Source organism: Colossoma macropomum, unplaced genomic scaffold, assembly GCF_904425465.1.
Source record: "Colossoma macropomum unplaced genomic scaffold, Colossoma_macropomum, whole genome shotgun sequence".
NCBI lineage: Eukaryota > Metazoa > Chordata > Actinopteri > Characiformes > Serrasalmidae > Colossoma > Colossoma macropomum.
The window spans coordinates 27,952,073-27,977,960 of record NW_023494809.1 but is presented as its reverse complement, the minus strand read 5'-3'; the positions used below and the strand labels follow the sequence as shown (position 1 = coordinate 27,977,960).

The following is a 25,888-nucleotide window of genomic DNA, read 5'->3' as shown; positions in this document are numbered from 1 at the left end:
AGGACATCCAAGAAGGTAAACTGAAACTACAGATATTTCAAGGGTAGAACAGCATCAAGATTATTTACATGACGTGTGTGTGTGGTTAACCACTTTATTAGCCATAAGTGCGTAAGAGCTGCTTACCTGTGGCTCAGGAGGCACTGCAGGTTTGGAGATGGGGAAAGCAATACTTGGGGCTTCAGGGGTTTTGGGGACCCGGTGCTCGACATTACCCCTTGGTGGTGTCACTTTCTGTTTCATCTGCTCCTCGATCACCTCACAGGCAGCTGAGGTGAACATGGTGAACAACAGTACAGTAAACTCTTCTGAAACTGACAGAACACATTGCTGATCTTTGAACTATGACTGAAAGTCCACACCAACCAATCAGCCAACTAATAACAAAAGAGTTGTGTTTATGCTGAAGGATTAAGTTCTAGCTACAATTCACATTTATGACTCACATTAGGGCTCCTAAAAGCTGACAGGTATCACTATGATGATATGAGAAGCAATACAATAGTGTACCTCTGACTGTACAGACTTAGACAGATATCTAACTGCCTTTCAGCAAATAGCAAAACACAAAATAGCAAAAGCAATATTTAAAACAAAAAGAAATGAAATTCTAACAGCTATTTATATCAGAACTGCAAGCACATTTTTGTGCAGTGAAAGGCTGAGAACCTGTCTTAACAGATTTTCTAAGGCCACACAAATATATATATTTACTTTTAATTTTTTTATAGGCAAATATGTTGCTTAATTTTTGTTTAAATAAATGATTAGTAATTAAATAAGAAAAAAAAATAGTTATAAATGTTTGTTGTGACAGTAGCCATTACTGCCTCGCACACTAAAAACACAATACAGGGTCTGAGAACAATCCTTTTTACCGTGTTTTTACAGGCTTGTAGTTGTGTTTATTGTGTTTCTCTGTTTATTGTGGAATCTCATACCGCAATAACAATCAAAATACGATCCACTGTGCAGCCCCAACTCATATCAGAATTCTTTTCAGCTTAGGCACACACATTCCCCTTACCCATCTCAACCAGTTCAGAGTCAGTCATGGAGTCTCTGCTATGTTGGGGTTCATCAGTACGAGGTGGGGGCAGGATGGCGAGGGGCTCTGAATGTTGAGAAGGGCTGCCAGGGCCACTGCAGATTATCCGCCAGTTTTGCTCTCTCTTCTCTCGCCGTGGGGTCGTCCCACACAATCTGTTCACTCTGAGATGCTTCTGTGTTTATGTCCATTGCAACCTGACGTGACATGCTGCACAAACACAGTTTAATACGGGATCTAGGTCATCAGTTTAGTAATATTTACATGACATACACTAATACTGTAGAATGTGTCTAAAAAGTAGTCCTAGACTGGCAGGACTGTTTCTTCTCTATATTTCAGTGTAGTGTTTGCAGTGTCAGCCACGTTTGTGGGTACCGTAAAGCCTCCATCGTCCGGCTGCGTCTGCCCACTCGGCCCAGGCTCTCTGGAGTGCGGGGAGAATCCATCCCCTGCTGAAGCAACTCGGGCCAGTCTAGAGGAGGCTCGCCGGCCACTGGTCAGCTTAGTGGCAGACATAATCTCCTGCAGCTGCCTTTGCAAGTTCTCCCTCATCTCCAAAGTCTCTGTTAGATCTAAGAGAGAGAAGAAAGAAGAAGAAATTAAATTGTAAACTTAAAAATTAAAAAATTGCATAATTATTTGAATTATTGAAAAACTATGGGGAAAACTATGCATATCAATGAAAATCTAATCAGATTAATAAATCAAAACTGTTTTTTGCCAAATAAAATGTCACAAGAATTTGTCTTTGCAGTAGCTCACACTGATACAAATACCTTAAGTAATATCTCCATTTTTGTCATTTTACTAAACATAATTTAAAAATACCAGCTGAAGTTTACACTGAGTCAACATTGCATGCTGCACAAACCAATAGAAATGGTTAAGACTGGCTTAAAATTAAATCTTATTAGATTTTTGTTTTATTTTAATACATTTTTTTGTTTTGTTTTTTGTTGGAGGTTTAATTCCAACAGTGACAAGTATACAGAAAGTATACGGATGGGAAATATGACTGTATGGTATGGGAACCAAATATGAGTGCAAGATTTCATGGAGGGTGAACATATCACAGGTTCAGCTCTCCCCAGTCTGCAGGACATTTACCACAAAAAAAGGGCAGAAAGGATCACTGAAGATCCTAATCATCTAAAAAACAGTCTATTCTTCCTGCTGCCATCAGGCAAATGCTACTACAATACAGGAGTAAAATCAGAGCAACTCAGAAAGAGTCCGAACACCCCCCCCTTCCCCCACCAAAGCCATCTGCGGTCTGAACAACACAAAGGGCAACATGTGCTGACACACACACTTACTATACTTGTGAACACTTCCATAGGTTTCTATTACTGTAGCCAAATAATACTATACCTTCACCTAAGCCTAATCCTAAACTTAACCTCAGTATCCAAAAGGCTAAATTTCTGCTCTTTTAGTTTTTCCAAAATAAATAAATAAATAAAAAAAAATAAAAAAATATATTTATTTATATATATATATATATACTATATTATATATATATATATATATATATTAATGGGGTGAAAACGACAAATGGTCAAGTGAGAACTAGTAAAACATTCTCACTTTAGCAAAAATGTTATGATGTCCTATTATTGAGGACAAGTTGTCCTCACAAGTATAGCAAAACACACACACGCGTGCGCACACGAATACATGTATACACTCAAACAGACAGAGAGAGAGAGAGAGAGAGAGAGAGAGAGAGAGAGAGAGATAGATAATGTTTCATATACTGTATTTTATGTTTGTTTATATACACACACAGTATATTTAGATATATATAAAGCAAATACAAATAAATAGTGTCCGTGCATCAGTACCCACCTCTCCTCTCAGTGCTGCTCGGCCGCTGCTCTCTCTCAGGCTCCACCAAACTCCCCCGCTGTGGGGTGGAGATTTCTGTGATACTGTCCACAGGACCCTTCTTAAGTAGAAAACAAATAGAGACGTCATAAACCTTTACCGATGGCTAGCCATGTAAAACATGGTACATGGGTTTCTGGGGGGCAGAGAGACAAAGTACAGCAATGGAGAAAGGCGCCTACCCAGGTGTCCTCTTGCTCGGTGAGAGTTCGGAGTTTGGTGCGTAAGATGGATGGAGGAGGGGATTTCTGAGTGCTGTCTGTCACCTGACTCAGGGTCAAGCTCATTTTGGGGTTAAAGGTGAAAGGATAGAGGGACTCTGATACACGCTTCTGCTCCTCTGCACACTGAAGAGCCCCAGAGAAAAAAAAGAAACATCAAATTAAACGAGTAACACTGAAAGAAAGGTGAAGTATAAAGAGACTTTCAGGAGAAAAAAATAGATGTTGAGGCTCTTTAGGCTGGGCACACACTATACAACTTAAAATCTTAATAGATTTCTAACACAGAGAGCATCACAAACTTAACGTCAGTTTGTCATAGTTTCTTGTCTTTTTGTCATGAGGGTGCTCACAGTAGACGACAAGGCAGAGAGAGAGAATAACACACAACGAGTTTGGGCTACGAATAAGAACTCAAACTCCCAGATCTCCTCAGATCACATGACACAAACAAAGCTAAACTTACTGGACCTGTTTGTGCTTTTATGCGGAGTGGAAGTGCAAACTAGGGATTAAAATGGGGCTGAGAAGCACTGATATCCCGGTGAGAGCTGGAGAAATATTTCACTACAAACTGGCAGCTGAGCTGAAACTGTACAGAGAGTGCCCTGACGTCTGGATCCAGCATCACAAACATGATATCAGCTCTTATCTGCCTGTGTTTTACACACAGCTCCTCTTGTCTCCTCTCCGCTGTTCATGCACATCTCTTCAACTGTTTCTCTGCTCTTCTAGCTCTCTGATTGGCTGTTTGAATCACTCATTGAGTAAATCTCTGACCTTCTCACACTGCAGGACTCGTGACCGTTTTGAGTCATAATGTCATACATATTTGATAATATCGGAGGGTCTCTGATCACTTCAGAGTTCAGTCGGAGAGCTAAAGATTCACTCATTTCTCCGCTCATACTGAGATCATCCATGCCATCGATCACTTCCGATCGAGCTCAGACCTGGAGAAATTTGTCGCAAGGGGCAAATTGGGGTCAAAATTGGGCAAAAAATCGTGTAGTGTACATCCAGCCTTGGACAGTAAACTAGTCACAAGAAGAAAGCTTTAGTATTCAATTTATCTTGAATGGAAAAGAGAAAGCTAAACAAATTGGAAACATTTTTTTCACTCCTCCTCAAGTGGACCCCTCTGTATGGAGTATGTGTGTTTGAGTGAACACACCGCCTGTAGCCAGTGCTGTGACACTATGTGCAGTCCTCTCTCCTTCACTGCCCTGTACTCTTTGGTGTTGTCTCCCACTTTGCCCTGGTAGATGTAGTGAGTGACAGATTCATCACAAGCCCACCTACAATACACAGAGAGCAGATTATAATCCATCACAAATAATAGTAACTAGAAAGCAAACAAGACAAAATTGAAATTCAAAACAGGCCACAACAAACCTCTACACTTAATTTTTTCTTAATATTTTGCAAAGTGATTATTTGTGCAATTTTAGTTCTGTACATTTTGAACACAACCGAAGTAAAGCAGACACTTGCAATAACTGGTATGAAATTATTTGAGCCTGTCTCATTTCTAGCCAGTAATAAGGGATGATAAGAACAATGTTTAAGTGTCACTTTTCAAGGTACCTGAAGTCTGCCCCCAGGGATGCAGCCGTTGCATTTAGCTCACTTTGCTTTTTATTGAGTTTTTTACTCACACACACCACCACTCCCGTCAGTGGAGCTACCGGAGCCTTTTCCTCTGCCTAAAACACACAATATAAATAGGATTAGGCTTTACTGTCGTCATATAGTATAAAATTAGTCTTAATTTATAATGAAATACAGATGTTCCAAAAAGTATTTGGACACTCCTCTTTTAACATTGGTAAAACTTTAATGAAGCTCTTTAGGTTACAGAAAAATACTGGGTGATTCAAAAAGATTCATCCAATTTCAAAGCAACATATTTTTACAATCGTGAGGCGCCTAGGAACCAATCACAATCCAATTGTAAGAAGGGGTCATAAAGTTTCTGATGGCTCCCCTCAGTCTGCGAGGAGATGGCAACCCTTGAGAAGAAAGCGTTTTGCGTTCTCCAGTTCAATAAGAGTGAATCAGTCATAACTGTGCAACGTGATCTTCGTCGACAGTGAACCTCCAACAGCTCAGAGCGTTCGTCGTTGGTTCCACAACACTGGATGATCTCCGAAATCGCACCGAAAGAGCCGTGAGTGCAGTGACACCCAACATGCTCAATCGAGTATGGGATGAATTTGACTATGGCGTTGAGGAGCTGGAGGTTCATATTGAGCATTTGTAAAATTACATAAACTTTATGCTCACTTAAACCATTTATAGTTTACTGCATTGTTCTGTAATGATTTACAAGTGAAATAAATCATGTAGAAATTGGATGCATCTTTTTCAATGACCCTGAGCTTTTAGCACATCATCAAACTGATAGTGGACTCTTCGTGTGGAGAAAGAGAAGAATTTTAGAGAAGAATTTTAACCCGACTGCACTGAAAGTACTGTAAAGCACAAAAGTCTTGGGCTGTTTTTCTTACAATGGTGTTGGTGAGCCTGTGTTCATTGCTGGGATCATGAACTCAAAATTGTACAAAGAAATTTTGAATGCAAACCTTTAGAAGTCTGTAAAGAAACTAGCCAAATGATAACATCCTGAAACACACGAGGCAACTTATGAAAAATTAGTCCATGAATGCCACTTGGTTTGACATTTTGTGTCCTATCGTAATGAACCTAATACGCTAAGCATGACGCAAATACACAAACAGGGCCACTGTGCGTATCAAAAGTTTTTAATGCAGTTCGTAAGAACCCTGGGCCAGCTGACATTTTTGTTCTAACTTTGGCCTTAACATAACTCAGCAAGGTCATCAAAGGCCAGAGTATTGGGTTTAGATGCGCTGAAGAATTGGTACAAGAGCACAGCACTGAAAAGATAAAGTCTCTTGAACATCTCCAAACTCAACATGGAACATCTACAACAGGGGTGTCAAACTCGACAAGTAAAAGGGTCATATTAGAAAATCTCAACAAATCCAGGGCCCAGAGAAAATTTTCATTTTTAGTTAATGTTGTGCTGTAACCTGAACTGGCCATTGTTTACTCAAAATATACAAAAACGTCAGCAGTAAAATACAGACATTTGTAGTAGACCTTGAAATATTACATGAATGCTTAAAATATTAAAAGTTTACATGTCCCAAGGAGCTCAGTCTTTTAAACCTATCTATCGCTTGAAGTAGACACCTACCATCCTTTCCTTGCTGCAAGTTCATTAAGACTTTGGCTCAATTTCCAAGCTGCTGAGCTGACGTTACGTGTTTATATTGGTTGAACTAAAGCTGGAATGCAGCTAGTGCGTTTGGTGATATAACTGGTGTGGAATTGCGCAGAATTGAGGTGTAACCACTGTCCTATAGACTGTTGTTGGGGTGGGAGAGTCAGAGCTCGCATTACATTGCAGTGCATGCTGGGGACTGTAGTGCAGCACAGAGTGAAACGAGTTAACATTAATAGAAAATCAAAACACTTCTGCGGGCTGGAGAGGATTGTGTTGTGGGCCTGATCTGGCCCACGGGCCTTGTGTTTGACACGTGATCTACAACATTCTCCATCACCAGTAGGGCTTCAAAACTTAATAACCACAAAAAATTATTTTCCAAAATATATGAACTTCTCAGTCAGGATGACAAAAGTAATTCCCAATCAAAAAATGAGAAACAGACATAGCAGTCTCTCAAAATAACAACACATGAAAACTCATGAGCAGTGAAAAAGGTGACAAGCTCAGAAGCCAATCGAATGTAGCATCCAGCAGTATCACTGTCAGGAGAAAATTTTAGTTTGCCCATCATTTGTGTTCTGGTCACATCAACCACAATGATCACTATTTGTGATGTAATTTGTAGACGGCTGCTAAGATCTCGAAGGTGTTATGACGTCCTATCAGCGAAATCAATTTCAGACAAAAACGAAGTGGTGGCTGATTGTCTGGATGGCAAACAGTGATAATTTACACATATTAACCTTTTGTGCCCACCCTTTGGAAAGCTATTAAAGAAAGAAATTTGAATATGTGAACTTCACTGGCCAATTAAAAGATCTTTCAAACCGGTGAACTTTGCCCAAAGGTGATGAGTTTGCATCATATACTCATACTTGTTTACACTTTAATGAAGTATGAACAAAATATGGAGCATTAACGTATTATCAAAAGAAAAAAAATGTGATGTCACTCTGAATTGGACAAGGGCCTCCAGATTTAGATACATGCGTGTACCTTAGGTTCTGGCTCTTTGTCCAGTTGAGGACTTGCAGTCAGGGCAGCCAGACTCATGATGTGACTACGGTTGCTATTGGCAACAGCAGCCTTTAAATTCCTCTCGATGACCTCACTCAAAGGTGTCTCCATCTTCTGACCTTGCTGAGGCTTATTACCAGGAGTCTTTAAATGGTCACACACATCCTATAACAGACACAGATCATAGCAACTAAAAAGCTCCTCAACTTCCATAAAAGAACCCATCAGTTCATGAACTGCATTCTTTTACAAACTACAGGACAGACGTGTTTAAGGATTTTTAAAACTATTCCAGCACTAACCGTGGTGTTAAAAGAAGGTCCGAAGAGTCGGTCTCTGCTGAGGAAGCGAGATGGTGTGTCAAGCTGAAGACAGCCCTCTTTCTGATTGCTCCCTTTGCCTTCATCGTGGGCTTGAGCTGTGGCCTCTGCCTCCTCTTCCTTACCTTTGTTTAGTTTGCGGAGGACAGAGTGGACGGCACGGCTCTGCAGACGACCAGTGTCCAGTGGGGTGACAGCTGAGCTGCTCTGGGGAGGGAGCAGAGGCAGCTCTGGGGACAGGCGCAGAGAGACTGGGGCGGCTGGGATTTTCTGAGAGGCTCCAATAAAACTGCCCTCGGTGCGCTCTTTAAAATAAAAAAATAAAAAAATAAATAAATACAAATAATAACAATAATTAAAAAAAAAAAAAGTAGTTAACAGGACTGCTATACTGAATTCAACTAAACACTGAAGTTTAACAGTTTATATAAGTACATCATGTAAAAAAATAAATAAATAAATCTTTTATTTTGAAAAATGGCCCAATGGCAACAACAGCTACTTGAAAACTACTGCAACTGACCATCTGACCAACTGATTAGCTCTTAAGTCTGTTTTGAGCATTTTCACACTGTTTTGAATCCACTGCTATGCACTGCAAAAAAATGCCATCTTGTCAAGCAAAATGTTCTTAAATCTAGTCCATACATCTAATATTTCCCATTTTGAGATGTTGTACACTTATTTCAAGATTATGTACCTTATTTCTAGACACTATTTACTTGTTTTGGGTAATTCGATCAGGTAAAATTCTCACTACAGTGGCAGATAATTTTGCTGGTTTCAAGCACGTTTCATAAAACAACCAAAATTACCTGCCAATACTGTGAGATAATTTTACTTAATAAAATTACTTGAAACAAGTAAACATTTGCTATAAATAAGTTAAATAAAATTAGAACAATTTTAACAGGAGACATATTAGATTTACTGCCTAAATGTAAGATCATTTTACTTGACAAGATACCATTTTTTGCAGTGTGGTACCTGGAGATGGTGGCAGTTCAACCAGGTAGCGCGCCTCATCTGCGCGTTTCCCTGTCCTGGCGGACTCTAGGACCCAGCGCAAGGTAATGGCAGGCAGGCCCCATTTTTGTGCTGCCTGGTACTTTGTGCCCTCAGGAGTTTGAAGGACCAGGTGAGTGCTGGCCAGCATGCCTTTCCTCTGGTTGGCAGTGCGAACAAAGTAGTCCTGAACACTGTAGAGAGAAATTACATGAGACGCTTTGTAAAGATGCAAAGAGACTATTTAAGTGGTAAAACAATCACCTGTTTCATGGGTAACTTTGCAGGTGATAATGAAGAACAAACACAGTAAATGTAGCATTTAAACAGCACATTCCATTCATTATTTCATCTCATAATAGCTTGAGTCACCAAGTATTTAAGTGTTGTATTTTGAGTCTCATGTGTAATATACCATCGTCCGATGGTAGCCTTCAGAGACTGACAATACTATCATTGTGTGGGGGAAACGGGGTGTCATGGGAGTAGGTAAGTCGCTTTTAAATAAATAAATGAATAAAAACCATAATGAAACTATTTTAAATAATATTTTGAAATAAAAAAAAAAGAGCATATTTTCAGTGTGCATCAAAAAAGACATCATAAATAAGGACTGCAGGCTGCATCTTATGGTGACAGACCGAGGATCCTCTTTATCGCTTCACGGGTCCTTTCTCCAGTAACCCATTTCAGCATGGCAGGTTTTGTGGTTATGTATCACAAAAATGATATTTTATTGTGATATGCTGCGTCAATGCGCTTTTCTGAGCACATCTTTGATATCATCAGTACTCTTTAATTCAGATTTAGTGTAGTGCAATTTGTAAAACCCTGAATAATAAAGATCATTGTAGTTGTAGGTTTAATTTTAAGCAGTAGTTTTTTTATATGTGGCACTACAGGTTTTATTTTGTCGGCTCCAACTTTTTAAATCTCAGAAAAAATAAACAGCGTGATGCGTACTGTGTATTGCGAAAATCTCTTGATTTGAAGAATCATGATAATATTTTTTGCCATATTGCCCCCCCTTTTTGTGTTTTAAGAGCAGATATAATCAACAAAGTAATTTAATTTTCCTTTAAGCCCCCCTTCATGCCGTGACGTTAGCCATTCCATGCAAGAAAGACTGCTGCTTAGCTTTACCAGCTTAACAAGCACAACCAAGGGTAAGAAGATCTGTGTTGTCCTAAAGCCAGAAAACATATCAGGGCTGATTCAGGACATGGACTAATGCTACACATTAAAAGAAAACTTGTTAAAAGAAAGACAAACATCTGCATGTCTTGTGCAAAGTCATGGACAGTGCATTTCTGGACATTTAAAACTCAAATCAATTGCAATAGAAAGAAACTATTAGTTTCATTTTACTACGGTCAACCGGCTCACGTGTCTCCTACCTCGCTCCCAGGTGTTTGGCAAGCTGTATGAGGGACTCTCTCTCAGCTCCAGTGAACTGGCTGACCGATAGGACACAGTCTCTGAGGGGAGAGCAGCCCTCCTTCACAGCCACGGGGGTGAACAGTGGATGAGACGCCAGCGGCAACAAACACTGATGCTCCACACACATGGCCTGTACATGCAGCACAAAATACACACAGATGGTCAAGTACTGTACACCTACAAGCACAGAACCAACATATAAATAACATATACTGCAGACTAGAAATTGGGGATGCACAACATATGTTTGGTAGCTGTATTATTGACTGATAAATGATTTGGGCCTGATATTAAAATTATGGCTGATAATAACAAATGATAACTTGCCATATTTAGCCAGTGTGTGCACTGAAGCAGGTGTAGAAACACATGTTGTGGGAATTTTCCGCCTTCTATACCAGCGATTCCCAATTCTGGTTCTGCAGTAGCCCCCAGCCCTGCACAGGTTAATGTTTTCCCTGCTCCCAACACACCTGATTTAACTAATCAGCTCATTAAAAAGCCTTTAATGGCTTGACGTGGGGGTGTTTGGAGCTGGAAAAACATTAAAATGTGCTGAGAAGGGGCGACTCCAGGGCCAAGAAACCTGTAGTCAAGAACCTCCCTCAGCTGGCTGCTGAGTTTCGGTGTAACAGTCGCTGACAGTCTGTAATGTAACTTACTGACAAAATACTGAAAAAGGCACCCAAGCACATTTCTTTTTTTTTTACATACTTGCGTATGTAAAATAACTACTTACTGTATTCATTTTTATGTATTCTAATATCAGTGTTTTTCAGGGCAAAGAAACACTTACTGCCAAGACAGATAACTTTTTAAAATTCTACTTCTAGGTGCCAAGTATATTTGTAAAGTACTGTATTTTACTTGTTTTGAAAGGTCATTTATTAATGAACATATTTCAGTTTTTGATTTACAACTCAATTTCCAAAAAAGTTGGGATGCTCTGCAAAATGTAAAAGAAAACAAAATGCAATGATGTGCAAATCATTTAAACTCCATATTTATTTGAAAATAGTACCAAGACAACATATCAAATGTTGAAACTGAGAAATTTTGTTTTTTGAAAAATGTATGTCCATTTTGAATTTGATGCCAGCAACATGTTCCAAAAAAGTTGGGACGGGGCAACAAAAGGCTGGTAAAGTTGTGTAATGCTAAAAAAAAAACGATCAAAAAACATTTTTTTAACATAAAATAGCAAAGAACTTTGGGGTTTCAACATCTACAGTACATAAAAGATTTAGACAATTCTGAGAAATCTCTGTATGCAAGGCACAAGGCTGAAAACCAGTACTGGCTAGCCAAGATCTTTGGGCCCTCAGACGGCACTGCATTAAAAACATGATTCTGCAGTGGAAATCACTGCATGGGCTTAGAAACGCTCCTGAAAAGCACTGTGAATACAGTTCTTCATCACTGCATCCATAAATGCATGTTAAAACTCTAAAATGCAAAGAAGAAATCATATATAAAAAGTACCCAGAAACACCACCACCTTCTCTGGGCCTGAGCTAATTTATGATATACTGAGGTGAAATGGAAAAGTATCCTGTTGTCTGTCAAATGAACATTTGAAATTTTTGGAAATCATGGACACTGTGTCCTCTGGGCTAAAGACCATCAGGCTTGTTATCAGCATACAGTTCAAAAGCCAGCATCTGTGAAGGTATGGGGGGCATTAGTGCACACGGCATGGGTGATGTGCACATCTGTGAAGGCACCATTAATGCTGAATGATATTTACAGGTTTTGGCAACATATGCTGCCATCCAGATGACGTCTTTTTCAGTGAAGGCCTTGATTATTTCAGCAAGACAACGTCAAACCACATTCTGCACATATTACAACAGCATGGCTCTATAGTAAATAAAAGTTAGGGTGCTAAACTGGCCTGCCTGCAGATCAGACCTGTTACCACTGAAAACATTTGGCACTTTATGAAATGAGAAATATGACAAAGGAGACCCTGAACTGTTGAGCAGCTGAAATGAGGAAATTTTTCACTTTTAAAACTACAGCAGTGTCTCCTCAGTTCCCCAATGCTTACAGTGTGTTGCTAAAAGAAGAGGTGATGCAGCACAGTGGTAAACATGCCCCCGTCCCAACTTTTTTGGAATGTGTTGCTGCCATCAAATTCAAAATTGGTAAAATTTCTAGCGAACTATAAAATTTCTCAATTTTAGCATTTGATATGTTGTTTTTGTACTATTTTCAATTAAACACAGGGTTTAAATGATTTGCACATCATTGCATTTTGTTTTCATTTACATTTTGCACTGTGTCCCAACTTTTTTGGAAATGGGGTTGTACAACAAATAGTAATAAGCATTTATGCATGCCTTTTTAAGATTAATGCTCTAAAACTCAGACATTTGAGTCTCTTCAGATCCAACTGTCAAAGCAGCCTCTTTCAAACACAGAGACAGATGACAGGATTTCTGTTGACCTTGACAGAATTACTGATAAGGAGGTATGTACAATATGTGAACATGTTTAAAATTTTGTTTAGCTGTGTTTTAATAAATGCATAGCTGAGTCCATTGCAAGTTTCATCCTGAGTGAAATGACGTTGTTAAGCTAACTAATCTCAGTGAGGACTGATGGCTCAGCAAGGTATTCCAGTTTCTGATATGAAGTTAATTCAGATAGATTTACAGACACAAAATTCACATTCTACATGAATCAGATAAACCTGTTATCTGGTATCTCTGTGTTGGGTTTGTCTCAGATATGCTACGGCAAAAATAAGCGACTGAGGACACGCACGGCTTCACTCTGAATGTCAAAACTGTTGTGTAACTTTTTTTATCGTTTTCTTATTTTTCACTAAAATATATCCATTCTTTGAACAGGGTCATGTGTGAGGTTGTGTCCAGAAGGAGTTCTTTTAGTGTGCAGCCTTTAGCTACATGGGTATAATAATATTTTAGCATCGTATCAGGTTCATCATTAGATAATAATCTTAAATATTATTAGTTGTGAATGGCTAAATACATTTTGCTATAAATAGAAAATAACTGCATAAAGTAATGTTAAATGTTGGATAAAACAAAAATCTTGATTGACATTTATGATAACTGTATCGGCCACAATAAGGTGTTAATTATTGATAATTGAACATATCGGCAGATCTTTACCAAATCAACCAACATTGGAATTTGCACATTTTCACTCCAAACATATGAGTGGAAATCTGTCAGTTTACCATTTTATATTGTGGACAATCTGTGTTGCAATTTTATGGTATTTGTATTTGAATGCTTCTGCTATACTTGCACCAAAATGTTATAGCATGACCCACTGTGTTAAACTGCCAGTTACCTCTGGCTTCCAACATAGCACTTCATTTGATTCGTTATTTAAACAGACAACTGATTTTGGATTTTTTATTTAAGGATTTTAACCCCTACTATACACCCAAGTTCCAAATATTTCCATCTTACCAGCCAGGTGTCTGTGGCGACTTCATCCACCGTGGCCTCCACCTCACAGCCCAGCAGCGGAACAATGGCATAATCGGCCACGCCTCTAAAACGGCCGACCAAAACCTTCCCAGCGTTCTCCATCACTAGTACTGAGAGCTGGTCCTCTGCTTCTGGTCCGAGCCCCAGCAGGAGGAAACGTTTTCCCCTGAACAGACCTCCCTCTGAGGCCTCTGCCAGAGTGGAGTCCTGCCTTGGAGGTCCTGGGTCTGGTAGCACAGAGCTATGAGTAGTGTTATTGTTATTAGGGGCTGCTGGCAACTCCACTACAGAAAGATGTAGGGTAAAGAAGAGAGGAAGAGAAAAGGATAGAGATGTCTGTAAATACCATTGCAGTCACAAGACAACGATATTCATGTATAAACTCTCAGGATGAGGACATGCACAGCCCAACTCACCTACTGTCTGGTCATTGTCCATGTACTGAGAGAGCAGGTCTTCCTCTGCCTTGGCCTGTCGGTTAGGGCTGGGGGCTGGAGGAAGGGTGGTGGAGGGCCTGGAAGAACGCGGAGCAACAGGGCGAAGGGCGGGCATGTCCTCTGGGGCTGGGGCAGGAGGTGGGATGGAGGGGTGAAAGTAGCCCTCTGCTGGAAGCAGAGATCCACGAGAAAAACTGTCCAGCAGCCACTGCACTGTGACGACATGAGGCCTAGTGGAACAAGAACACACAAACAGATCTTATATTTATATATATATTTATTAAAAAAACAAAAAAACAAAAAAAAACAGATAATCAGACCATCAGTCAGCTTTGTTGTTTCAACGACCATCTGAATAAACTCAACAGTTTTTTGAGTCTGGGCCAACCTGTGAGTGGCTTTAGCAAGGAAGTTTTTAACGTCCTGGTCCGGTTCTCCCATTACTATGTGTGTGAGCTCTTCACCCAGCTGGTTGAAGCGTAGGCCTCCTGCAGAGTTCACCAGCCGACGAAGTTTCTCCAGCCTCTTCCCCACCACGCCACACAGATACAGCTACAAGTAGAAAAAGACTGACATCAGTGTGATTCAATAGCCAGCCTGAAAATCTGTTTATAGTCTGACTAATAGCTCAATTGGAATAGAATACGTCCATGTATACACCTCAAACGGACTAGACTAGTCCGATTGAGGCCATTCGGAATACAATTTCTATCTGATTGATCGAGGTGGGTAATCCTGTAAATAATCTGTTAAATAGAACAATAATATCCTGTATCTGATTACATTCCCTATCGGAAAGTTTAAGTCCGTTCTGATCATGTTCGTCACGTCATAGTGAAAGTTTATACCATTCAACATGGCGGAGCAGAAACTGGTCTGCAGAGGAGACGAAGTTTATGCTCTGATCTTTAAAAGACGGCGGTGGGACGGACGTCCAGCTTATGTGTCTCAGAACACGACGTCTTCCTCTCGGCCTTCTTTAATAAGGACATGTGAAGGACGTTTTCCTGAGTCTGACATCATTTTAAAGTAATTCAAAAGCCAATGACGTAAGTACAAATAGCTTTAAGCTAAGCTTTATACATTCATTCTAACCCAAATCATGCAATACAAATCCAGAAGCCTTGTGTTCACTAAACTCCTCCTGACATCTTTACAATTCAAGCATAATCCTGATTTACTTAAAAAATAAAGATATGCTCTCAGAAAGCAGGCCAGACTCACCTTACAGCCGTCTAATAGGTCGTCTGCTGGACAGACCGTGACATCGAACGTGTCAATTGGATCAGGAGGTTCTATGCGGCTCACCGTTGTGGTGGTCATGGCAGTTTCGTTGACGTTCAAGCTGACGTTTGAGATATGGCTCAGTCCAAGCAAAGAAGGGCCATCTGCTGAGAAATGCAACACCATGTCATACACAGGAACTCAGGAAACTCTATTAGCTGACCACTTTAGATTAATGCATCACAATGCAAGTAAGTATATGACACTTTGCTCCTATGAAAAACGAATGCCTTAATGGTTGCCACAGAGACACTGTATGCGACTGAGAAGTCAGAGGTAGCATGGCTGCATCACTAAGCTAACTATTCTAGCTGATGTTTGCTCGGTCCAGAAACAGAGGAAACAGTGAGTCACCATCAGCATCCAATGTCGTACCAGTTCACTCTACAACCTCATTTGCTCATCTGAAGAGGCAGCCTCTACTACACATCCAATACAAAAACCTATTCATTGGCTATCTATTACTAAAGGGTTCTTTGCATCATGAAAGGGTTCATTCATTAGTGGAGAAAGCGCTATAGATGAATTAGATATAGATTTTTGAAAAGGGTTATACAGCACCAAAAAGGATTCTGCAACAGTAGAAAAAAAACATTTTTTGGTGCTATATAGAACTTTTCCCAAATTTTCTATAACTACAGCACATCTGAAGAACACTTTCGCAATGTAAAGAACCATTTAATCATGCAAAGGGTTCTCTGACTATACAGAACCCTTTTCTTCACTAAATAACCCTTCAAGAGCATCTTTTTTTTAAGAGTGTAGGATAACTGGTACTAACCAAACCCACAAACGTGAGAATCTTCTCCGTTAAAAACTATGATAACCATTGTATTGTCTATTTAATGTCGTTTCAATGTATTATGGTTGTTTTCTTCATAACAAGCATAATAAATCAGTAAGAGTATGCTAACGTCTCGGTAGCTAGCTAGCTTACTTTCCCATTCCATCTTAAATAGTCCAGCAGTTCTGATGCCTAAAGTGCCAGAATGTAACTGCTGCTCCATTTAAGGTGAAACGGGAAAATTCAAACGAGAAGCTGGTGAATATCTGACATCAGCTTCATATCAACTGAAGAATTAGGGGTGGGTGATAATAAATAATTGCCCCCTCTTTGAAGATCATATGATGCCCTAAATGTAACTAAAGCCCAGCAGTGAGGAGCTGAACTTTACCCTCCTCTGCTGTCACTGCAGACTGGCAGGGTCACCTACAGAGCAGCGCTGGTAGCTGTTAATGAAGTTATGCTCTTTTTATTTGAGGGTCCCATTTCAGACGGAAGATTTCAACCACTACCCCGTAACTCAGTTCCAAGTGACAAGGTGACTCAAAAACAAGAGGTAGGGGTAGAAATAAGAAATGGGATTGGGCCAAACTTTACTCAAGGGCACAAGGGCAGCACTGAGAGGAGGGACAGAGCAATCAGAATCTCAGTCTTTTGGAAACACACCTTCTTTGCTCTTGCTGGAGCCAGTCGGGGTGGAGGTGTTGGGCCTGTCAGGCTTCTCCCCTCTCTTCTTGTCCCCTCGCTCCACAGTGTAGCGACTCTCGTCCTGACAGAAGCCTTTCTCAATACTGTCAAAGAGCCAGTGCACAGAAACGCAGTACACGTTCCACTTCCTCGCAAACTCATACTTCTGACCTGAAATCACACACACACACACATTAACCACTAAGTATGCTCATTACTGCAGTTCACCATTTATCCAGTAGGAGGAAACAGGTTGTTAATAGTCAGCTTAAGTCCAGTTGCTAGCACTCCATATGTTGCTGTAGAAGCTACAATTGTAGCACCTGCTTTTATGAGTCAAACAGATGCTAATGCCACCAAATTAGAATTGCAGTTTTATTTATTACCATTATGGTTTTGCTTTTGTTGCTTGTATTGAATTTATTAAGTTATTTTTCTGGGCTAGTTTGACATTTTTAAATTACAGAAAGCAACAATGAGGGCAGAACACAGGCAGAGATGAGCTTAGTCATGAGCTTTTGTTGTTATCATCTGACAATTTCAAGTGCTTCCTTCCTGATGCATCTTTGCTCTATTAGCTTCAATGGCCATGTGAAAAGCAGTGCAGTTTGTTGTGATCTTCCTGGTAATTTGCTGATGACATGTGTTATTGTTCAGGCTATAAACACTTTCCAAATACTAAATATAATATCAAAACACCAAAATATTAACAAATATTTGACTATTCATATTATGGGGCAAAAATACTGTGCGATGTCACTGAAATTGGCAAGTGAAGATTTACAATAGGTTCAAAAAGATCACCTGAGGGCTCACTGACAATAAGATGAGTGCATTCATTCATCTTGAGCTGGCCAGTGTAGCTGCCTCCATGCAGCTCACAAAGCCGCTGCACCTCTTTGCGCTCCACCGTAGACAGACCAGTCACACACACTGTGCAGCCTTTAAGCACAGGACAAAGATAGTCCTCCAAACGCAGGTCTGTGTACCGAAAAAGACTGAAAGAGATGGAGAACCAGACAAAGAAAGAAAATATTGTTCATTATATAGTATATTCAATATTATTCAAATCAAATATTTGATGGAGTTTACACATTATAAATCATAGAACGTAGGGATTTAACGATATACTTATTTTCAAAATATTGATTTTCAATATTTTGTATATTAAAAATGTTTTTCAATATTTTATATATTAAAAATAATGTACAGCTCTAAGCTGTAAGAGCTGTACATTAGCTCTCAGAGCTGTAATTATACACGACACAGGTTTTGCTCGGATAAGCGGAGGTTCTCAAGTAGAAGTTTTTCAAGGTCAGCTGCACCACCTTCTAACAAAATAAGCCCAAAAAATCAAAACCCTTATGGGAGAGAAAAAAGCCAAGTCATTTGAGAATTGGTTGCATATTCATAGTATTCCAATGATGTCAACACGATCATGCTGCCAGAATATTGGTAGGCAACTGGAAGTTCCAACAAAGGCGATAAAACATTTTTTTTTCTGAACACTCCACTTAAAACTCATTTTAAAGCACATTAACCAATATACTTGACTTTTATATTTAACTGATATATTTTTTTTCTTTATGCAAAAAAGCAGCACATATACCATTAGAAGTGCATTTATTAGTTGGCCAATATAGGTTTGAGACGCAGCGTTAGATCAGCCAGTGAGACATACAACACTCCAAAAGCTCCAGTGGCTAATTATAGTTTGGCTGTGACGCTCATTAGCTGCTCATTAAACATCTCCAAACAAAGGTTTAACGTTTTTATTGATTAAAAATTATTTACTGAGATAAATTAACACATTTATTGCAGTAAGCTGATGTTGGCCTCATGTTTGCCAGCTTCTTGTTTGAAATTCATTCTGTGTTTAAGGTACTTCAGTGTAACTGTAATCTTCAGCTTTATATATTTGTAAGAGTTTACAATTGACACGTTTTGGTAGAACTCTGGAGATGTGCAGGCTATATGGAGCCAGTCCAGCAATCTAGCTAATCTTCTCCCCGTAGTGTTTTTGGGAGACTCTACCTAAAGTGTTCACGTATCTTTTAATTCTTTTCGTGGTCATTCTGGTCCATTTTGCTTGGTCTTCATCCACCGGCAGCAACACTGATGAAACAATTTCCTTCAGAGCACAGAGTTACAGTTTACCTAGCAAAAAGGCGACGGGGTGTTTTTAATGATTTAATCAAACACTATGAATATAGCGTAAGCCCCTCCTCCTAACTGCCCACTTTACTCTAAAGGTATGCACCCAGACACCTAGTGACCATGGCTTCCACAAAATTCTTAAAATGAAAGACCATCAGATAAAACAAGTTGTGTATTGAGCTAGTTTTCAATTTCAATACTCTTTCAAACTCAATTTTTTGATAACTCATTGAAAACGTTAGACACTTAAGACAAAAGCAATCCTACCTGTCTTGAGATCTTTCCCAGCATGCTTTGACCCAGCTGGGCAGTACAATGGGCTTCCCCAGGTTGGCTGCCACCACATACTTCTTACTGCCCACTTCACCTGCCACTAGGTGAGTGACAGATACGTTGAGGTCACGGTAGACTCGCCCACCCATCAACTGGACCAAGTCCATCACTTCTGTCTGCAAGGCACACAAACACACGTTATGTAGACACCCTTAATAAACACACATAACAATTCACCAAAGATTAAAGCAATAGTTCGGCCAATCCAAAAATCTAATTTACACACATTTCCCTTTACTGCAAACGTAGTCCATCAGTTAGTTAGGTCCTTGCAGTTGATCTTTGAAGTTTGTTTCTTGGAGCTACAAAGCCATATAGCTAACAAGCAGTGGAAGATTATATCTCACCAATTAGCACTGTGCAAACTGCATTCCTAAATCACACTTACCTCAGACCAAGTTAAGTCATCTCAAATAGACTTGTGCGTTTTACAACAATCTATTATCCAAGGTTTGGATACTAGACATGTTGATTGATTGGCTACATTTTAGGCAAGAGAAAAACGGTGTACATTTCACTTTTTGCCAAACTGTTAAACAAACAAGGTGGGTAATCCTGTAAATAATCTATCAAATAGAAGAATAATAGCCGTGTAAACGCCTGTATCTGATTACATTCCCTATCGGAAAGTCTAAGTCCGTTCTGATCATGTTCGTCGCGTCATAGTGAAAGTTTATACCATTCAACATGGCGGAGCAGAAACTGGTCTGCAGAGGAGACGAAGTTTATGCTCTGATCTTTAAAAGACGGCGGTGGGACGGACGTCCAGCTTATGTGTCTCAGAACACGACGTCTTCCTCTCGGCCTTCTTTAATAAGGACATGTGAAGGACGTTTTCCTGAGTCTGACATCATTTTAAAGCGATTAGAAACACAAGCGCTGCTCACTGCTGCTCGTCTCACTGACTGGACTCACATGATGCTGGCTGTCATGGTAACATCTACACTAAGTGATTCTCTACACATGCATGTAATTTTGGATCTGATTACTTGTAGTGAGCATGTAAACGGAGGTTTTCCATCAGATTGTTGAGTAGAGTGAGCATAAACACGTCAGCCTTGATCTATAATCGGAATGGCAAAAATCTTTGCATGTAAACAGCCATTTACAGACATAACCACTGAAAACAGCTCTGATAAAGGGACATTCTGGCCTAATTCTTGTCATTTGTCATGTTATGTAATATTCTGCAGTGCTGCATCCATCTGCCTCACCGGTTCAACAGAATTCACAATTTTGTATCATTGTGTTTTCGTTCATAGCGTTCTCTCAGTACAATACCCAAACATGTCACACAACCATTGAGACACCTTGAGATACATCATCAGAAGAGGGGGTTTCTGGTCTTTAAATGAAAAAAATCTCACTCTAGAGCAGGGGTGTCAAACTCAGGGCATTAAAAATATCCCAACAAATCTGTGGGCCAGAGAACACCTATGTTTTTTTTTGTTTTTTTTTACATTTTATTAAATGTTATATATAAAACAATACATTCAGGTTATGCATAAAAAAATAAACATTGGCTACAGATAACTATTAAACCTCTTTAAATGTCCCTAATAGGTCTTTTAAACCTACCTATTTGCTTGATCTAGACACGCATGCATTGTGAAACAGGCTCATATTAATAAAAATTAAAACACTTTCCTGGGCTGGATAGGATTGTGCTGGGGGCCTGATCTGGCCCATGGGCCTTGTGTTTGACAAATGGGCTCTAGAGACTACTGTGGCACCACTGTAGGATGAGTACACATTTTCACAACAGATGTAGTGATGGTTTCACTTCTGATTTTGGTCCAAGTGGACCAAAAAGAGAGGTCAGCTTTAAGACAACCCTGGGGCCAGGAGAACAACCTCTCTCTCAATGTCAACCAGACCAAGGAGCTCATAGTGGACTTCAGGAGAGAGTGCACACCCCCATCACTATCAACGGTGCCACTGTGGAGAGGGTCAGCAGCGTCAAGTTCCTCGGTGTTCACATCTCAGAGGAACTGACATGGAGCGAACACACCACCTCAGGTGGCTGAAGAGGTTTGGCATGAACCCCCGCATCCTCAGAACATTCTACACATGCTACCAGGCTCCATCACCACCTGGTATGGAAACTGCACTGCCATTGAGCGGAAAGCTCTGCAGAGGGTGGTGCGGACAGCCCAGCACATTACCGGGGTCCAGCTCCCAAACCTCCTGGATTTATACACAAGCCGCTGCCTGAGGAAGACCTGGAGGATTCTAAAGGACTCCGCCCACCCAAGCCACTGTCTGTTCTCACAGCTGCCGAGCGGGAGGAGGTACAGAAGCATAAAGTCCAGAACCAGCCGGTTCTGAGACAGTTTTTTCCTGGTGTAGTAGTAGTGCTGGTGTATCGGTCTATAGGCCCGTCACTGCACCTCTGAGTCATCATCTCCAAGGACAATCTACACCTCATCCACATCTCATTAGACTCACTCTGATCCTCTGCACCTTCAATGTAGCAAACCTGTACTTGTACATCTCATATCCATATCTTGTATAATCTGGAAGATTTCTATATCAGTATTCTATCCCTGGGTACCTGCATCTCATTCCTTTATCTACCTCAGACTAACTGCGCATACGGAAATGTGTACAACAGTACATTTCATAGTTTTATTACATAATTTATTACTGTACAACTGTACATAGGAACAGTGCAATACTAGTGTATATTGTGTATCTGTATATTCAGAGTCTGTGTATATATTTCTTTTTCTTCTCAGATATTTATATTTTTTGTATTTAAATTCTACTATTTTCTAAATTTCTAATTTCTTCTAAATTTTCACTCTTTTTCCACCTGTGTAAATGTGATGTGACAATAAACGTGATTTGATTAGATTTTATTGACCCCAAGCAACAGTCATTTATCTGTCTTGTTTATAAGTGTATAAGTTTATAAGTGCCCCTTAATAATCCCTCAACGGGGAAATTTCACCTCCGCATTTAACCCATCCGTGCAGTGAAACACACTAGTGAATGCACACACACTAGGGGGCAGTGAGCACACTTGCCCGGAGCGGTGGGCAGCCCTATCCACAGCACCCGGGGAGCAGTCGGGGGTTAGGTGCCTTGCTCAAGGGCACTTCAGGCACGTACAGTCAGCTCAGGGGATCGAACCAGCAACCTTCCAGTCACAAGGATGGTTCCCTAACCTCCAGCCCACGACTGCCCCCGAATGATGTGAATAATGTCCATCACTCACCCGTGCTTCCTTGTCCAGACTGGTGCAGGACACCGTTACATCAGCCATGGCCATGTTGTAGACTGGCTGCTCTGCCTTGGGAACACATCTCTGCTGCTGCAAGCAGAAGAGCACTACGAGAGGACTCACTATCCTGCAGCCCAACTGTAGTGTACACAGGCATAAACACAAAACAGAGGACAAACGTGAAAGACAGAACACCACCAAACAGGATGACAACAGTATTATCACCCTAGTTATACATGAAGCCAGTGAACACTCAGAAGTAGCTTTAGTTTTGGCAGATCTTAGACACAGTTATTTTAACAAGGCAAATAACCAACAACAAAACTACGTAACAGCGAACAAGCAAAACAAAATACCTTTCTGCAGTGCTCAAACGCGCTGCTAGTGAAGTCACTGAAGACATACAAGGATTTGTCATTATGCTCCAAGTCCAACGCTGTCTCCTCATCGATGGTCTGCACATATTTTTCTGACTGTAGTTCCACTATCGCCTAAAGAGAGACAGAAGAGGAAACACAACATACTGTAATCAATAGAAGGCAACACTGACAACTGAGAACTGAATCATATCGGTCAGCAAAGCACTGTTTAAAGCTCTACGGATGAAATGTGCAATTGCATGCAATGTACAGAACATTTTATGTTATGTTGGTTGTGCTCCAAACCCCTTCCCCGAGCAGATGAATCTGACGATAGCAGGCACGTTGAAAGAGAATTTAAAGATACCGAAGAAAACTCAATAAAGAACAAGTCTTCTGAGGATGTGAGTGAATTATCTACTATTGGCATTGAATCTTCATCAGTAGAATGTTGATTTGGCATATGAGACCTGAACATCACGCCGGACCTTCTTTTGAAGCCTATGCAAGTAACGTTAATACGTAAAGGCGTATAATGTCATCCGAAAAACGAAAAATGGTTATAATTTTTTTGTTTAATTACATTATCAGTGACAAATCACATCTTGTTAAAGAAAATAAGAAAATTCCCTTTTTATGAAAAATAAATAGAAAACAAACAATTCTCAACACATTCTTGGCAAATGAAAAATCTATGCTCTAGTAGTTTTTTTACTTCGCATTTATTGTTTTTATTTGCATAAAAGGATGTGTGAGAGAACGCACTGTGATCTGTTCTGCACATCACATTCAGAAGAAATATGACAGAGTTAAATCATTATTTTACTGTGTGCCATTGTGTGGGCAAATTAATTATTTTTCTACCCGTTGTGGCATGTTTACTTTTTGTTAGTTATGGTTTAGTTTGCGGTTATAGTGAGTTATTAGTTTGCAGCCTCCAGTGATTAGATCTTAACGATTAGCATTTTGCTTACACACTTGCACAATTGTTTCATTATGTAGCATTTGCAGTTATATGCTAATCAGAGGATGTAAATGATCTGAGGTGTGTTAATGAACGCCTGTGCTGCTGCCTTTGTGATAAAGTTCACTCCTCTTTCTCTTCCCTGTCCTCTGACCAACACTCCAGACTGATTCATATATATATAATACAGGCCTTACAAGCATCCCTAACATTATTTATTTATTCAGTTTTATCCTGTATACCAGAAGTGTCGCGATACTACATCATGAACATGTTTGGTATATTAAAGGAGATCAATTCTGCACAGCTAAATGTCTTATATTAATAGCACAGGGGCAGAAAACTTAAATTATCCATGATATGTGCCATTTGGTGGCAGTTTTTAAACACTGTGTCCACTCACTGTCCACTCTATTAGATGCACCTGCGTCGTTGGTCCACCTTGTAGATGTAAAGTCAGAGACGATAGCTCATCTCTTGCTGTACAGTATGAGCTAATCATCCTCTAGACCTTCATCAGTGGTCACAGGACGCTGTTGGCTGGATATTTTTGGTTGGTGGACTATTCTCAGTCCAGCAGTGACACTGAGGTGTTTAAAAACTCCAGCAGCACTGCTGTGTCTGATCCACTCAGACCAGCGCAACACACACTAACACCACCACCAACCACGTCAGTGTTACTGCAATGCTGAGAATGATCCACCACCCAAATAGTACCTGCTCTGTAAGGGTCCATGGGGGTCCTGACCACTGAAGAACAGGGTAAAAGGGGGCTAACAAAGTATGCAGAGAAACAGATGGACTACAGTCTGTAACTGTAGAACTACAAAGTGCACCTATATAGTAAGTGGAGCTGATAAAATGGACAATGAGTGTAGAAACAAGGAGGTGGTCATAATGTTATGCCTGATCAGTGTATTTTTAATCATCATCAATATTTACTTACAGTACCTCATAGGCTTTGACAGCAAGCTGATTTTTCTGTCCACTGTGTTCAACAAATTTCACCAAGTATGCTTCCTGGCTCCCCTTGGACATTCTGGCTTCCATACTAACCAAGACTAGGAAGAGAAAGCACTGAATTAATACATGTCCGAAAAGCACAATAAGAGCAGTATCAGATGATGACAGTTCTTTGTGGTGCATCGTAATGCAAAGGATGCAAAAACAAACCATTAAAACTACTAATAATAGTATTTTTGTTACATTTTGCTCCAATAAAACAGAATTAAGCGCATTAAACTCTTTTTTTGACAGTAGACAGCATTTCCAGTGGACCTGTACACATTGATAGCCAGATATTGCTAGATAAGTGTCAAGTTAAAGGAGAAGTCCACCCATTTTTCAATGTTCCTGCATAATTATCTTTTTATAAAGTAAACCAGTCATTCAGAATGGTTTGATGAGAATTACGCCGTTCTACAGAAACTTCCCAAAACAGATTTGTTCACTGCGGTGGTGATTGGAACCAGATGTCTGAAGATATTAATGCTTCTGAAAGCTACATCACATAAAACTACTATAAAAATGTTTATGAATATGTTGCATTGTGCCTGTGACACAATATTTTGCCATATTACCCATCCCTAAGTCAGCATTGTTGGTTCACCGGTCATTTTGGGTAGTAAATAAAACAGCTATGTTTGACCCCTGGTTCATATGACCACCTCTTTAAGGAAATCTGAACAGGTAAGACTCTCTAACTACAACGAACCATTTCACATTAAACCTCTCCGAATTACTTTATTTACATCTCAACGGTTGAGGTGTACAGACATTTTGAAAAATCGGTGGAATTCCCCTTTAAGTATCAAGCAAGTATCTTATCTAATGAGCAGCAAAGCACAGCTAGGTTAGCTGTAATGTGTTTACAGCAAGACCTTCTTCCAGTAAACCACGACTGTGTAGCTAAAACAGCCGCCATAAATGAAAAGTAAGACCATTTTTAGTTACTTTTTAAGTTAACGTACACTTTTTGTGTCAATCAGTTGCG

At 40.0% G+C, this 25,888-nt stretch overlaps 1 protein-coding gene across 1 annotated transcript in view; it reads right to left on the bottom strand.

The window, feature by feature from the left end:
- topbp1 (DNA topoisomerase II binding protein 1) overlaps positions 1-25,888 on the bottom strand; it is a 31,272-nt gene that overhangs the window by 4,741 nt on the left and 643 nt on the right. Inside the window, 23 exon segments of the mRNA XM_036558755.1 lie at positions 127-269; positions 1,028-1,139; positions 1,141-1,258; positions 1,427-1,492; positions 1,494-1,623; positions 2,900-2,999; positions 3,121-3,285; positions 4,334-4,457; positions 4,747-4,865; positions 7,412-7,597; positions 7,735-8,057; positions 8,740-8,951; positions 10,155-10,327; positions 13,644-13,948; positions 14,081-14,331; positions 14,490-14,653; positions 15,326-15,489; positions 16,836-17,027; positions 17,661-17,854; positions 19,281-19,462; positions 22,567-22,710; positions 22,929-23,063; positions 24,847-24,956. Of these exon segments, the coding sequence (XP_036414648.1) occupies positions 127-269; positions 1,028-1,139; positions 1,141-1,258; positions 1,427-1,492; positions 1,494-1,623; positions 2,900-2,999; positions 3,121-3,285; positions 4,334-4,457; positions 4,747-4,865; positions 7,412-7,597; positions 7,735-8,057; positions 8,740-8,951; positions 10,155-10,327; positions 13,644-13,948; positions 14,081-14,331; positions 14,490-14,653; positions 15,326-15,489; positions 16,836-17,027; positions 17,661-17,854; positions 19,281-19,462; positions 22,567-22,710; positions 22,929-23,063; positions 24,847-24,945 (3,801 nt within the window). The 5' untranslated portion in view covers positions 24,946-24,956.